We start from the raw sequence: 13506 nt of genomic DNA on the forward strand, positions 1-13506 counted from the left end.
TCAAATCCTGTTTAGCTCTGGAGGTTTGCTGTGCTTTTTGCCTCGTTACTGTTGAATTCACCATTCTTGATTTCAGCAGAGGGCCAGGCACGGATGGTTAAGAATGAGGGGTGGGAAAAAGGAGTGGCTGCAGGTATCCTTCAAGTCTGCCCACATGTGTACAGCCTTTTAACAGTTTGCCACGTAGATTTCTTCTGAGAAAAAAATCAAACAAGTCCCTAAAACCAAAACAAATGAACCAAATCACCAAAACTGAAAGACTGTATCCCTGTCACTGTATTCTCCGCGGCCCTGCCATGATGAATTTTCATATTGGTTCTTTGTACCTTTTTACATCTTTGGCAAACAACATGCCTAAGCTATTTATTTTTGTCTACATTTCACTTTTATCTGAATGTAATTCTGGAAAGAATTTAATTTGGTATCTTTGGTACTTCTCATATAAGAAATACTAAGATAGTACTTATTGAGGTTTTTTTTTTCCCCTGGAGGTGAGTTCCAGCTACATTACTGCTGCATGATGTGTGGCACATTTCCTGTGGGTTTTGCTGTAAATGACCATTGATTTTCACCTACTGTATTATTGCTTCCTTGCAGATGTTTATTGCCATTTGAGTCTCCATGCACTAAATTTCTTTCTGGTTTCAGTCAGTTTAATCAATACTAAAACTGCTTTCTCTTATCAGGAAGTTTTGTTACATAGATGAGCTGAAAAAGTGGGTGTGGAGCAACCACTGTATGGAGCAGCACACATCCCCCAGAGCTTTCCATATACTCTGTTGATGCCTTTGGGATTTTCTCAATTCTTGCATTTTGTTTTCCTATGTTAATTAACTATTAATTTTAAAGGGCCTTCCTCATTTTTTCATGGAATTTGGGTTTTTTGAAGAGCATTCAGTTGAGGCAGGGAGTGAGTTTTATCAGAGTTTTGGAGAAACTTGAGATGTGTATCAGCCTGATGAGCTTATTGTCCTCATCAAAATAAAAAAGCGTTTACTGTGGTGTGACTCTTTCTGTGCAGCTTGTCTGTAGCATCCTCCCCGGGTGTGTAACTGCAGTTCCCTTTTTCTTGCCGTTTCATCCAGCAGATGTGGAGGGGAGGGGTGGCTCGAGGGGCTGGCATTAGGTGGGGGAGAGGCTGGGGGCCAGCACTGTCTGGAGGTGACAGGGCAGGGCCATCCCTCCCTTGCCAGGGCTTCAGTGCCGGGAGAATGCCCTGTTGAGCTACTTTCAGAAGAATCTCTGGCATGTGTAGGATCCCTTTGGGGTGATGAATGAACAGCACAGTAAGAGAGAGTATCTGGCACTGTCAGCAGAAGAAAGCAGGAGGAGCACGATGAGAGTGTGTTAAAAATCAAGCTGGTATTTGTGACAAAATAGTTCTCTGGTGCTGCTCTGACTGAATAAGCCTATTAAGTGAACTTCTGGCAAAGTTAGAGGGATCATCTGAAGGGAAAGACTTCGTCATTTTGCCTTCTGCCTAAGGCTATTCTTTGAGAGCTTGCAGTAACTAAGGTTATAAGGGAGAGGATCAAATAGATGTCTAAAGCAAGCGAAATAGCTTTCCAGAATCCTTTTGCTATGGAAAAGATTTTATTAAATTGTTGTCATAGCCACCAAGTGCTGAATACATCATAACCTCTTTTCCAAGTAAACACAAAAGATGCGGATACTTTTGCTTTTGAAAATTGAAAGTTTGTTAAGGTGTGTGAGAACACTGTAGTCTTAAATTTAGGAAAACAAAAACTTTCTGACCTCTTTGAGTTTTACCCAGGGAAACAAGGATTATTCCCACCCCTTAAATAAGCATAAAAGATGTTATATGCGATATTTAAAATTCCCTAATCTAAGTTAGAAAACTGGGAAGGGGAGATTAACATATTTTACTTAATCTAAGAACTCATCAGAAAGTGTAGTGTCTTTAAAATTCCAGAAAAACTTTACTACAAATCCGCCCCTCCACAATACAGATGATGAAAGAGATGTAGTGACTTGGTTTTTAAGCTAATGGCAGTATTGGGAAGAAAATAGGCATACCCTGGATTGTCAGTACAGCACTTCATTCTCTGGAGCATGCCAGTCTTCTTGAGCATTGCTGCTGGCTGACCATCTGTGAAGCCTGGTGCTGGTACTTGCTGTCAATCAGTAACAGGTGCTCCAATAAAAGTGGAAATTTCCAGCTTTGACCTGTGCTACTAACATCAGAGCTTTCAGGAGTTACGTTTTGTCCTTTGGAATGACCAGGTTATGGACACTTTTGAGTGTCTGCAACACCATACTGGAACTACATGGTTGTCCTTGATAACTTTTTCAGAATTGATTTTTTTTTTTGTAGTTTTTTCCTATCTGTGGAAGATACAAAGATATAAATATATAAGATATGAATATATAAAGATATAAAAAATATTCTTTAAATATCTGGCAAAAAAATGTGTTCTCTCCCTTACATTTGCCTTAATAGTCTGTTTTAATAGTAAACATACAGCCTTGTGGCTTGCTTGTTTCCAAAACAGGACACATGCCAACCTGAAATGTCTGTGTTCCATGGAGATGGTTCCTTGTGGGGTGGATGCTGTTCAGTGTTAGGAAGATTTCTGAGGGTGAATGGCTTTGTATTTGTTTCTGTGCTGAAGTGAAAGTAGTTGCACTGGGAAGGTCTGGGTTAAGTGTTACGGTCTTCCAAGCAGTCTGACTTCCTTTGGTTTTGCAAGCAGCAATAATTTATTTTGTCTGAGATTTGCTTATTCTTCAGGTTCCATGGGATGGGATGAGAGCAGGGCCATGCGTGGAGCTGGCTGAGTTGTGCTGGCACTCAGCTGGGTGAGGGGAGAGGGGTGATCTGAGCAGGCTGGGTGAGAAGGACTGATTAAGATCAGACCAGTGGGTGACTAATGGAGATTTTTACTGTCATATTTCTGTAGGTAGGTATAGGGGTTTTTTTGATGTGACATTTGATTTATTTAGCTCTTCTGGATGGGTGGAGAAAGGCATGGAGGGTAGAAAGAAACTAGTATATATTATAATCAGTGCAGAGATTTAAATTAAGGTTAAAATTATTAATTCTGAAGTAAATAATTGGTGTGCATATCATTTTTATATAAAGGAAGCTGAACAGGAACAGAAGAGATTAAGGTGTTTGAAGTGTTTTAAAGGGGTTTTTTTGTAATCTTATTTTATGCATGCATAAATAGATTTTTAAAATGGTATTTGAGGAACATGATCTGTTTGTGCTCTGCAGGATGTTAAGATGATTGTATGCCAGATATCAAGGCACATTTTAGAGGATGCACATTGTGGAAAATATCTAAAAAGGAAAACTTCAGCTTGTCAGCTGAAAGATAAAAAGATTTCTTCTCCCTTCCCCCTTCTTTTGTTTATATTTTTGAAGGGCCACTTTATTAGATGCTTTTGTTTCTAAAGCTAGAGTTTTTCATGATGTATGATCTTTATTAATCTAATACATCGTAAGAAGCATGCCTTACTATCAGGAGTTATTTAGAACATCCTATAATAAGGAACAAGTGCTCTTTGACTGTGATATTACGTATTGAATGAGGTCCTATTGAATTGTCTGTTAGACATTGCTATTGAATAAATGTTAAGCAAAACAATATGAAATTTCTAGGAATAAAGTTACTGCCAGATTTCTATGTCTTTACTGTCTCAGTGTCAGAGTTGCTTTACTGGTTGCTTGTAGTTTCTAGTGGAAATTGGCAGATAAAATCACCCCTCTTTTCCCTGAGCAGTTTTCTTTTTACCCTAGCCACCTACCTTGTAAGTGTAATGGGAAATTCAGGCTGTTTTATTCTAAAAATTAGTTATTTGCCTTTCATAGCCAGTCAAATAGAGTTGGGTCTGGAAGATGAAGTAGGCCATTTCTTGGAATTTTCCTAGCTCTTTTCCTGTAAGTCAGTGCCCAAGGTATTAAACAGTCAGTTGCAAATTAATTTAAGTAAGCTCTGCTAACCTTGCATTTTTCCCTGCCTATTGTGAGATTGTGTCCATTTCAGCTCATTAGTATTTATTAAATGAAATTATCTTTGTATTGCAGTAAGTTTTGCTTTTGCTGGCAAACTTTGTATTTGGACAAACTTAGAAAATGGCTTACTGGTTGTTGCTCAGAAAGCACTTGAGGGGCTGGAAACGTATCCCTCTGTATAAACATTTCTCAGAAGAAATGTTTTGCCTGTCAGAATCAACTAGCTTGAAAAATGTTATCTGGTGTCTAAATGAAATTACAGATGTGTAAGACTTTCTTCATAAACAGGAGTGTTTTTTGCAGATAAAATGATTGTTTATCCTGCTCTTTTCTTTCTTTTTCTTTCTTCCCCCAGCTGCTTTCTTCGTGGAACACAACATATCCATCAACTGATACTGAAAACCAAGCATTTTCTGTAGCAGCACTTTATTAATTCAGTGTATGCCTCTTGTTTTGCCTGAAAGGCTGATTTAATTGCAGAACAAGATCAAACTGAGAGGTTTATTTTTTTTTTTGCTGCTAAGCTCCCTTTTACTTTCATAACTATTAGGACAAAACGGAATGTTAGATTTGTTCACAGACATCCCCTTGGAAACTGAACAAACTCACTCAAAATCTTCCAAAGTAGTTGAAAAAAGAAATAATTCAACAAATTATGTTCTTAAAACCATCGTTCATAGCAGCTCTTGTTATGAAGTTTGGGAAATATCTGAGAGCGGAGAAAAGAGTAGATTAGACTTTCAGCTCCTACCTTCTTTAGGAGGTGATGGGTTTGAAATCTGAGTGGGAGAAGGACTGGCAGCTTGTGTGGGATATACAGGTCAGTGTGAGAGAAGGGTGAGTGGAGGCTGAAGGAGATACCTCAAGGGAATGGAATTTAAAATGCAGTAAACCCTTCAGCTGTGCTCTTCACAGCCCAGTCTCTGCTGCACTATACCAGTGTACATTAATAATTAATTGCCTCGTGTGTATAGAGGGCTTTGCTTTACTAAGAGGGTACATAATGTCAAAAAGCATAGTAGGTTTGGGGCTGCCGTTATGGCTTTAAATGCTGTTGAAGGCTTGTTGTGGTTCCTTGATATATTACAGGCAAGGCTTTTCAGGAGTGTGAATTGGAGGGGTTTTGGTATTTTTTACCAGGCTTTAAAAACCTCAGGAAGAAGCATCTTACAAGCAGAGATCGTAACTCTAGACAGAGTTGCAGTTACTCTGAGTCCTGTCTGGAATATCATGGATACTTGGTCTTAATTAGTCTTTTTTCCTAGTGTCAAGGTTAGCACTTTTGCAGTTGGATGGTCATGGCCTTGAAACAGAGCATTGGGCAGGAGGAGTAAGCTTGGCACCTTCTGAAATCTGATACCTACCACAGCAATGGAGTAGAAATTATGGAGTGCCCAGATTCTTGATCACTTGTGCCTGTAGTACCTATGGCACTGTCCATTCACAGCAGCAGCAGCTGTGGCTGGGGATGCTGTGCATTGTGTAATGAGCCCCCAGTGTGCTGTGGGAGTAGGAATGCAGCAGGATTAAACACTGAGGACAAGAACCAGTCAGTTTGCATTGCAGTGAGTCAGTTCAGACTCTCCTTTCTGCTTTCCTTTTTTCTATTGCTAATGGGCCAGTTCTGTTTTAGCTCTTCAGTCTAAAAGTTGCCAGGGGCATCTTTGAAAACTCCAGTTCAAATGAAAATGTTTTAAGGAAAATACTGACAGAAGCTGTTAGTATTGTCACAAGGACTGTTGACCTCTACGGAGGTTTTACTGTTTATTCTTTTCTTCCCCCTGCCAGAAAGGGTTCTATGTTTCCATTAGTGGCTCTCCTGTTGTTTTGAGATACTACATTCATACTACAGAAAACTTACTAAACAGAGTTTGTGATCAAAACAAATAGACTGTGAATCTGAAGACAGAAGTCTCCGCTGCAGTGTGAGTAGAAATGGGGTGCCAGTGGATGCTTGCTAGTTATCTACTGAAGCAGATGATTTGGGTATCCTGTGATATGCACACACACAGGAAGGTCATTGAGTCACTGGAGTCAAAAGTCAGGAATGTGGCTCATTTAGAAGTCTGTAATTGGTTATAGCCATGTTAGGAATATGCCATTTCAGAATAGAGGGCTGTGTTGCCAAGATTTACACCAGAGCTAAATATACACATTGTACATGCAAAGTGTTTGTAATGTTTTGTGATTGCTACAGCAGCCTTTTATAAGGGCTGTGGCTTTCTAGTTAAAAATAAGCCTCCTTTTCATATGCAAATTTTAATTAGTTTAGTGTAACAGTTTAAACACTTCATTTGTTATATAGATGTAGTCACTTTTATCTTTTCTAAATCCCTGTATGGTGTTTTCATATGTAGTCAGGACTGAATCCATAAATTTCATATACAGTAACTGTCTCTTGCTGGGCAGAGCATGAGCTATTACTGCTAGTTGTCTTACAGGTCTGGAGGTTTGAATGAATAGGGAACACAGCATCCTCACTGGGTGGGCTGCAGGATGTGAATCTTCCTATTTTGGGAGGCATGAAAGAAATATGTATACATACATGTGTGATAGACACCATTTGTAACACAAACAATACTGTTGTATTTTGAAGTGTTTCACTGGAAAGTGTTGGTCACATGTAGTCTGAGAAACTGACCCTTCTCAGTCTAAACATTCCAAACTTGGAAATGGTTTCTGTATTTTATTTTTTTTAAAAAGGCATATAGCCTGAAATGTCTTTCTAAAATTTGCAATTGCTCTGTGTATGTATTTTATGTGTAATCTAAAAGAATACATGAAAAGCATATAAACATGAAAGGTGGAAGAAAGACTCTCTGAAATTCTTGCATTATATTAATAACTTCATGTATTAAGTTTTCACTTACATAAACTACTGCTGTGAGCTCATGTGACCTTTTCCCATTTGTGGTGACTCACTGATTGTCTGCATTTTCTATGTATAATTCTTCCTGTGCACAAAACAATCATTTTTGGCATCAATAAGATAAGTATACTACTCACTCCCTTAGGTACCTTGTAACAAAGAAGTTAATGTACTGAAGAGAAGGAGCATTAGGTAGATTAGTTTTTCATTTTGGATGGTATGAGTCAGTGATTAACTTGGAGCTATTTTAGTGACAGTGACCCTCAACCCCTAAAGTCAGTCTTGGCTCTCTCTAAGCAAACTCAGTGTTATAGATGGTGATTGAGCAGAAAATTCTGTGCACTGATTCCTGAAGCATCTTTCTCACTTGATCTTGCTTTAAGGAGTCTCCTAAAAAGAAAATACTCTTGTTGCTATAGTGATAAGTTGAAAGATCTATAGGCAGCTCATTAAGATTTCTCTCAGAAGAAATCTAGGCAGCTGGAAAATGTTCTGGCACAAGCAGTTTGTGGCCATGTTGGTAAGGCTGGGTGACACTTGGAATACCAGCCTAGTGTGGGTTGTGCCAGAACAGCTGTGGAGTAGCATGAATGGGCTCTAGGAGATAACCTTGGACAAAATGGAAAAAAAATAACAAGTTTATATGAGAACAGATGGTTTTATAAAGCAGGAGCAGTGGACTGTGGAATTGTTGGCTGTTGTGTTACAGTACATTGTGATCTGAAGTTTTATTTTATACCAAGCTTCATGTTGAAAACATGAATTCAGTATCTTATTTTTACATTAAGATGTATGGTCCTTTTAAAAACCCCCAGATTTTCAATGGTTTCTTTGTTTGTTTTTCCCTGTTCCTTCTCCTCAGTAAACAAGAGTAAAAACTTTACTACCTTTTTCATTATTCTTAAGAAGGTATCCTTGAGATTATGATATAATGGAAGAAAGAGTATAAGGTAGGATCATCTTAGTTACCAAGTTACTGATGCCAAGTATGTGATTTTTAAAGGGTTGTAAGGAATTCTGATATCAAATTAATTTTTTAAAAACCAATTTAGAAAGTGAATTAACTTCTCAATAGAGGTTGGCTAAATCTTAATGTGGGTTTCTTTTCTTCATGCACAGTTTGAAAAAGAAAAGACAAGTCAAACAAACCACTGAGACTGTCTCTGCCAATTCCCCTGGATCTCCTGTTTCCACAACACCTTCTGAGAAAGATGATGAAAGGAAAGTTATTTTGGAGCAAATCAGTTCCTCTGAAGACAACTGTAAATTTCCTGGGGAAAAGGAAACTGCTCCAGACAAGGATAAGAAAAAGAAAAAGTACAATCAACTGAAAGACATCAGACGCACAGAACTTAAAAGATACTATAGTACTGGTGAGTTATATTAATCCTGTAGTATATTAAAATATATTTGTTTTGATAGCTTGCTAATGTATTTTTCTCATATTCTGTAGGCCTTCTTAAAAGGATCATTAACTTTGGATATCCTTCCTATAAAAGCAAATAGAATTATATGGTTCAAAATATCTGATACTAACTTAAACCTTGCATTCTTACAAAAATAACTATATCTTTTTTCTCAGTTCTAAAACTCAGTGTTGTTATAGGCAGCACTTAGTTTATTATTGCATTTTATTTTAGCTGTTTTTAAGATTAATATTCAATATTTTATGGGGTTCAGTTTTTTTTGGCAAAGCTGTTTCTTTCATAAATTGATGTATATGTTTAAGGCTTTAGTCTTAATTCATATTCATGTTGGTCTGTTGAAGTGTGAGGAAGTAAGTAAATTAACTACATATTTTTAAACAAGATGTCAAAGGGCTTGTGTGATGACTTGTTTCCCCCTCACCCCCCACAGCTGTCTAAGTAAATTAATTATAAATTCCTTTTTAGATTTTTTTGCAAGTACTTCAGAAAAAATTTAATTACGCATTAATATATGAGATGAGTCATATACACATCAGTTTGCAATCCTCCATTGTAATTTGTTAAATATTCTGAATTGATTTTGGATATGATTTATTAAATACTTCTCATTCCAGATTTTGTCTTGGTATTTTATTGGAATGAATTCTTAGATTTGGAGAACTCTGGTTCCATCTTGTAAGGAATCCTTTCCCAATGAGAAGGAATGGAACAGAAAACTTTAGCTATCCTCAAAGCAAACTTCTTTACTGCTCACATTGTGTTCATGGATGCTGACTCCTAAGGCGGAGTCCTCTTTAAGATAAAAAAAAAGAAATCTACAGTGATGATGTTACATGTTGAGTGGTTGTGCAGACTAGCCCACAACTGAAGAGTGCCTTTTATGAGGCAGTATCCTTGCCATAAGGAAGATAAACCCTGGACTAATGCTTCCTGTCTAGCTCAATGATTTACAGTGATTTCTTGATAAGGCTATAACTTTTAGCAGATTTGAATGTGATGAGATCAATAATTTGAGAACTAAAAGAACTTTTTCTCTCTGTCTGAAGTTCTGACCACCCTGTTCTGAAATAAAATCTGAAAAAGGAAAACTGGAGAGCTGTTAATGAACAAACATGAACATTCTTTCTGCTTTGGTAGTATGCTGATACAAAAAAACTCTAAACACACACAAGTATAAACTTCTGCTTCATTCCTAGTAACGTGCTTCTGCTAGAAGCACTTGTTGTTTTGCACCTAGAGGAATTTAGGGGTTTGTGAAGTAGCTAAATTTTATTTCTCAAGTTTTTCAGGAGTTAAACTGAAAATTCTGTAACAGTTGGCACTTGGGGTGGCGAGATGAGGGGCAATGGGATCACTCCCTGTCACTGAAGAATGTGGCAGTGCTAGCTAAGGAGAATGCAAAGATGTCTTTGACTTGTGATCCAGCAGTCAGTACAATCTCAGGTTTTACTTACATCTGTTTCTTAAGCGTTCCTTGATTTCATGTGGACTGACATCATTACAAGGTGACTTGAAATGCTACTGATCATCATGTAGATGTGCAGAGTTTCTGGGTTCTGCAGAAATATAGAATTTCTGTTGAGAAATAATTTCATGCTGCTGTTGAGCTGAGCACAGACCCAAATGGCAAAATCCAGAGAGATAAAAACCTTCTCCTTGTTTAAATGCCTTCTTTTCATTTGTTCCTAAAGGCTTTTACCAACCGGAGCACCAAATTGCAGAAGTGAAAGTTTAAATAGAGGCAGAAAAGAGTTGATTGGGAAACAACTGCAGTAGCTCCATATGCAACTTTCAAAATGAGGTCTTTTCAGTAGAATTGTTAGTTGCCATGGCAGTGGGCTACATGGCTTATACTGCCTTCACCCATTGCAGCTATAGCTCACACGGTTACCTGCTCAGCTGTTTGTTACTACAGAAAGCTGCCATCTTTGCCAACATCCTGAGTAGTTTCTGAGAGCTGTCTGCACACCCATAGCCATCTGAAAGAACTGGAGTTGTTTAAGTAGTTTCCCTTTTACCTGCATATGTCTCGCTGGACTGAATTCTGCCAGGTGTGCATTCAGCAATTCTCTGCTGGAAGATGTGTCAGCTGCAGTGGTGGGAATGTACTGCGAAATCTGAAATTACTTTATCTTTTTATTGTTGATATACATTCATATGAAAGTGTCTGAGAGGGATTACCCATGCATATACGTGTGTCTTAATTATTTAATGTTAGGGATACGTATAACTCATTTCCCTCTCTCCCCTTCCCTGTCTCTTTTCCCCCTCTGACTTGTCCCATTATAGATGTTTTGGAAGTGCTCTGACTAAAAAGCATGCACTCTCTCTGCTAGCCATTTTTCTATTCATGTTTTCTGAAGTTTTTCAGAGTCTTGGTGTCCCTTTCTACCCAACTATCCAGTTTTGACCAATGTCCAGAACATGGTAGGGGGCTTGGTGCTAGATGATCTTTAAGGTCCCTTTCAACTTAAACGGTTCTATAATTCTAACTTAATGAAATTACTTCTTTTTTCCCTAAATGCTAAATTCCCTACAGGAATTACTTCTTTTTTTCCCTAAAGGCTTTATCAAAATGTTTAACTTTCCTCAGAAGGAAAATTTATTAAATGTAGCAACAGCCTTGCGTATTCCCGTGATACAACCAAGCTTTGTGGATTAATGGAGGATCTGTCATTAGATGATTTGAATCCAGAGGAGTTGTGTCTATCAGTCTGACAGAATGAAGACCACTGTCTTCTGAATAATCTCCCTTTCATATTTTACAGGACACTAAATCCTTCTTTATTTATTGTTCTAAAAGATGGGGGGAGGAACATAACATCTCATTATAACTTGTTCCGTGCACACCATGTCCCTTTGTTAGAGGCTTGTGAATGTGTTTGCCTTTTTGAATTTGCAAATGCAGTGACATCCTGACTCCCACTTTCAATGCTGTGCTTTTTAATAGATTTTAATAGCTTTTTAATAGATTCTTGCAGGCACCAATGCTGTCAGGAGGATTTTGTTGACTCAGTAAATTCCTCTTAACCGGTGGAAGGACTAACACAACTTCTGAAGGCTGCGCAGAACTGGAGGTGGTTATCCCTGCCAATCTTTGTATAAGAGATAGTGGTTAAAAGACTTGGATTATTTGAGGAAGGTGGAAGCGCAGCAGTGCAGCGAGGAGCTGCTCTCCTGCATCCAGGCACGGCGTTGTGTTAATGCCGGCAGCCGGCGGGTGGCACCGCCGAGCCGAGGAGGAGGAGGGAGGAGGCCGTGCGACTGGGGCATCCTCTAGGAAGGGATCCTCCAGCATCCCTCTCCCAGCCAAGACTGTTTGGTACAGCATATCGGCTTGCACTGTGGTGGCACCCTTACAAATAACCTGATGGTATACAAGAATGATCATTTTTCTTGAGGCACTGCTAAGTGGCTGAATAGGTCCTACTGCCAGAAATTTTCTTCAGTGTAGCCTCATAGCTTCTTTCCTCTTAGCCCTTGCACTGTTCTTCAGTGGGTCTGTAGTTCCTTAACAGTTTGCAACATTCAGTCTCCAAACCTCATCCTATAAGACATTGCCTTGCAGACACAGCTCTTGTTCTCTTGCCTTTTGAAACAACAGAGATGCTAATACTTCTTGTTGCTTTTCCTGAAGATCAATGGAAATAACACTCCTTTCTCTATGTTTTTGCCACATCTTTTGGCATATGTGGTAATCTGCTTTTTAACTTTGTCTCACTCTTTCTGCTGTTGTTGCTGCAGTAAACAGCTTTCAGACTTCTGAGGGTATGTCTGTCTGGCACAGTACAATGGTTATGTAGGTTGTGTAGGCTTCTTGGTTTCGACATGCTGTCTCTGGGAAGCCTGTTTTTATTGAAATATTAGGAAATCCCAATTCCTGTCAGGAGTTGCTGAACTGGATGAAAACATTTGTGTTGTGCCACTGAAGACACTGAGGCAAGTAAAAGTGTGAGTCTCTGAAAGCAAGCAGCGTAACAGTGGTCAAAAACCACACTGTATTTCATCCATATATTTATTCCAGCATGATATAATGTGTGTTTCTATCAGATGTACATAACATTCCTAGATTCCACTGATTTTGCTTGAAAACCTAAGTATGCAACATATGTGAGGAATTGGTCTCCATTAAAGAATATGTCATAGAGAAAAGTTTGGTTTTGCTGGCTTGTCCTATATCACAGAGTTACTTTTGTAAGTAACTCAACAACATAAAATCCAAGTGACTAGCTTATCATTCTGCTCTGTAATCATAAAGCCAGTCACTGCGTGGTGTTCAATTTCTGCAGGAGTGGGAGGTCAGAGTAACAAAAGCCCCTCTTAGTGTAGCACTGATTTACATCAAAAAAAGCAGGCCTCCTAAACACCATGAGAAGGAAAGTAGTATATGTCCATTTAATGAGAGAGTATATCACATGTTGAGCAGGAGGTGACAGAGTATCACCCTAGGGGCAGAAAGCAGATGCCTTTTTTTTGACTTGTCCTCCCTGCCATCCTTTGAGAAAGGAGTGATGCAGGAGCAGTGCAGCATGTGTGCTACTCTGAATGTTATGGGTAAATGACCATTGGAAGTTACCAAACCTCTGAATGTTCTGGGTAAATGACCAAGAAAAAAATTTAGCAAGTAAAGCAGAAAGGGCATAGCAATTTTCATTAGTCGTTATGTGGTGAGATTGGCCCTGACTGGCACAAAAACAAGAGAGGCAGCTCCTATGATACCAGAAGTACTTTGTTTCAAAGATAAAAGTTGCTTGCAATGCAGTGAAAATTTATAGAGAATTTAAATGTAATGAAATGGTGGGACATCTCCTGAACACACATCACATAATAGTTAGGTCATCTGCTAAGTAGGTTTAATTTGAAGTGGACTTTTCAATATATATTGAGTTAAAAATGGAAACTTCCTTCTGCTTATGGGTCCTGGTTTTGTCTTCTGTATTACCTGGTGCAGAACAGTAAGATGCAGTTGAGACCTAATTAAGGTGCTACTCATAAAAAAAGGAAAAAGAATAAAAAAGGAAAAAAAGAGAAAATCCATATAAATTTTTACTTGTAGCTAGCTAACTGTAATCAGTCCTAATCTCTGGGGGCTTGATTTGGTCAGCCCTATTCATGTAGCAAAGTACTTTCTATTCTAAGTAATCCAAGTGATTTACAAAGCGGGCTACTCTGTGTTGTGTTTAGTTGCTTAGTACAGCAGTTAGAACAGGATCTAAATTTTCTCAGGTTCT

General features: G+C 38.5%; 1 protein-coding gene across 10 annotated transcripts in view; it reads left to right on the top strand.

Moving 5' to 3' along the window:
* The window catches only part of NCOA7 (nuclear receptor coactivator 7), an 84437-nt gene that overhangs the window by 35874 nt on the left and 35057 nt on the right, over positions 1–13506 (top strand). For all 10 annotated transcript variants that reach the window (XM_072926850.1, XM_072926849.1, XM_041715147.2 and 7 more), the window contains one exon: positions 7968–8221. In XM_072926850.1, the coding sequence (XP_072782951.1) occupies positions 7968–8221 (254 nt within the window). The remainder of the gene's footprint in view (positions 1–7967; positions 8222–13506) is intronic.

The sequence above is a fragment of the Taeniopygia guttata genome, chromosome 3 (assembly GCF_048771995.1).
Source record: "Taeniopygia guttata chromosome 3, bTaeGut7.mat, whole genome shotgun sequence".
NCBI classification, from domain to species: domain Eukaryota; kingdom Metazoa; phylum Chordata; class Aves; order Passeriformes; family Estrildidae; genus Taeniopygia; species Taeniopygia guttata.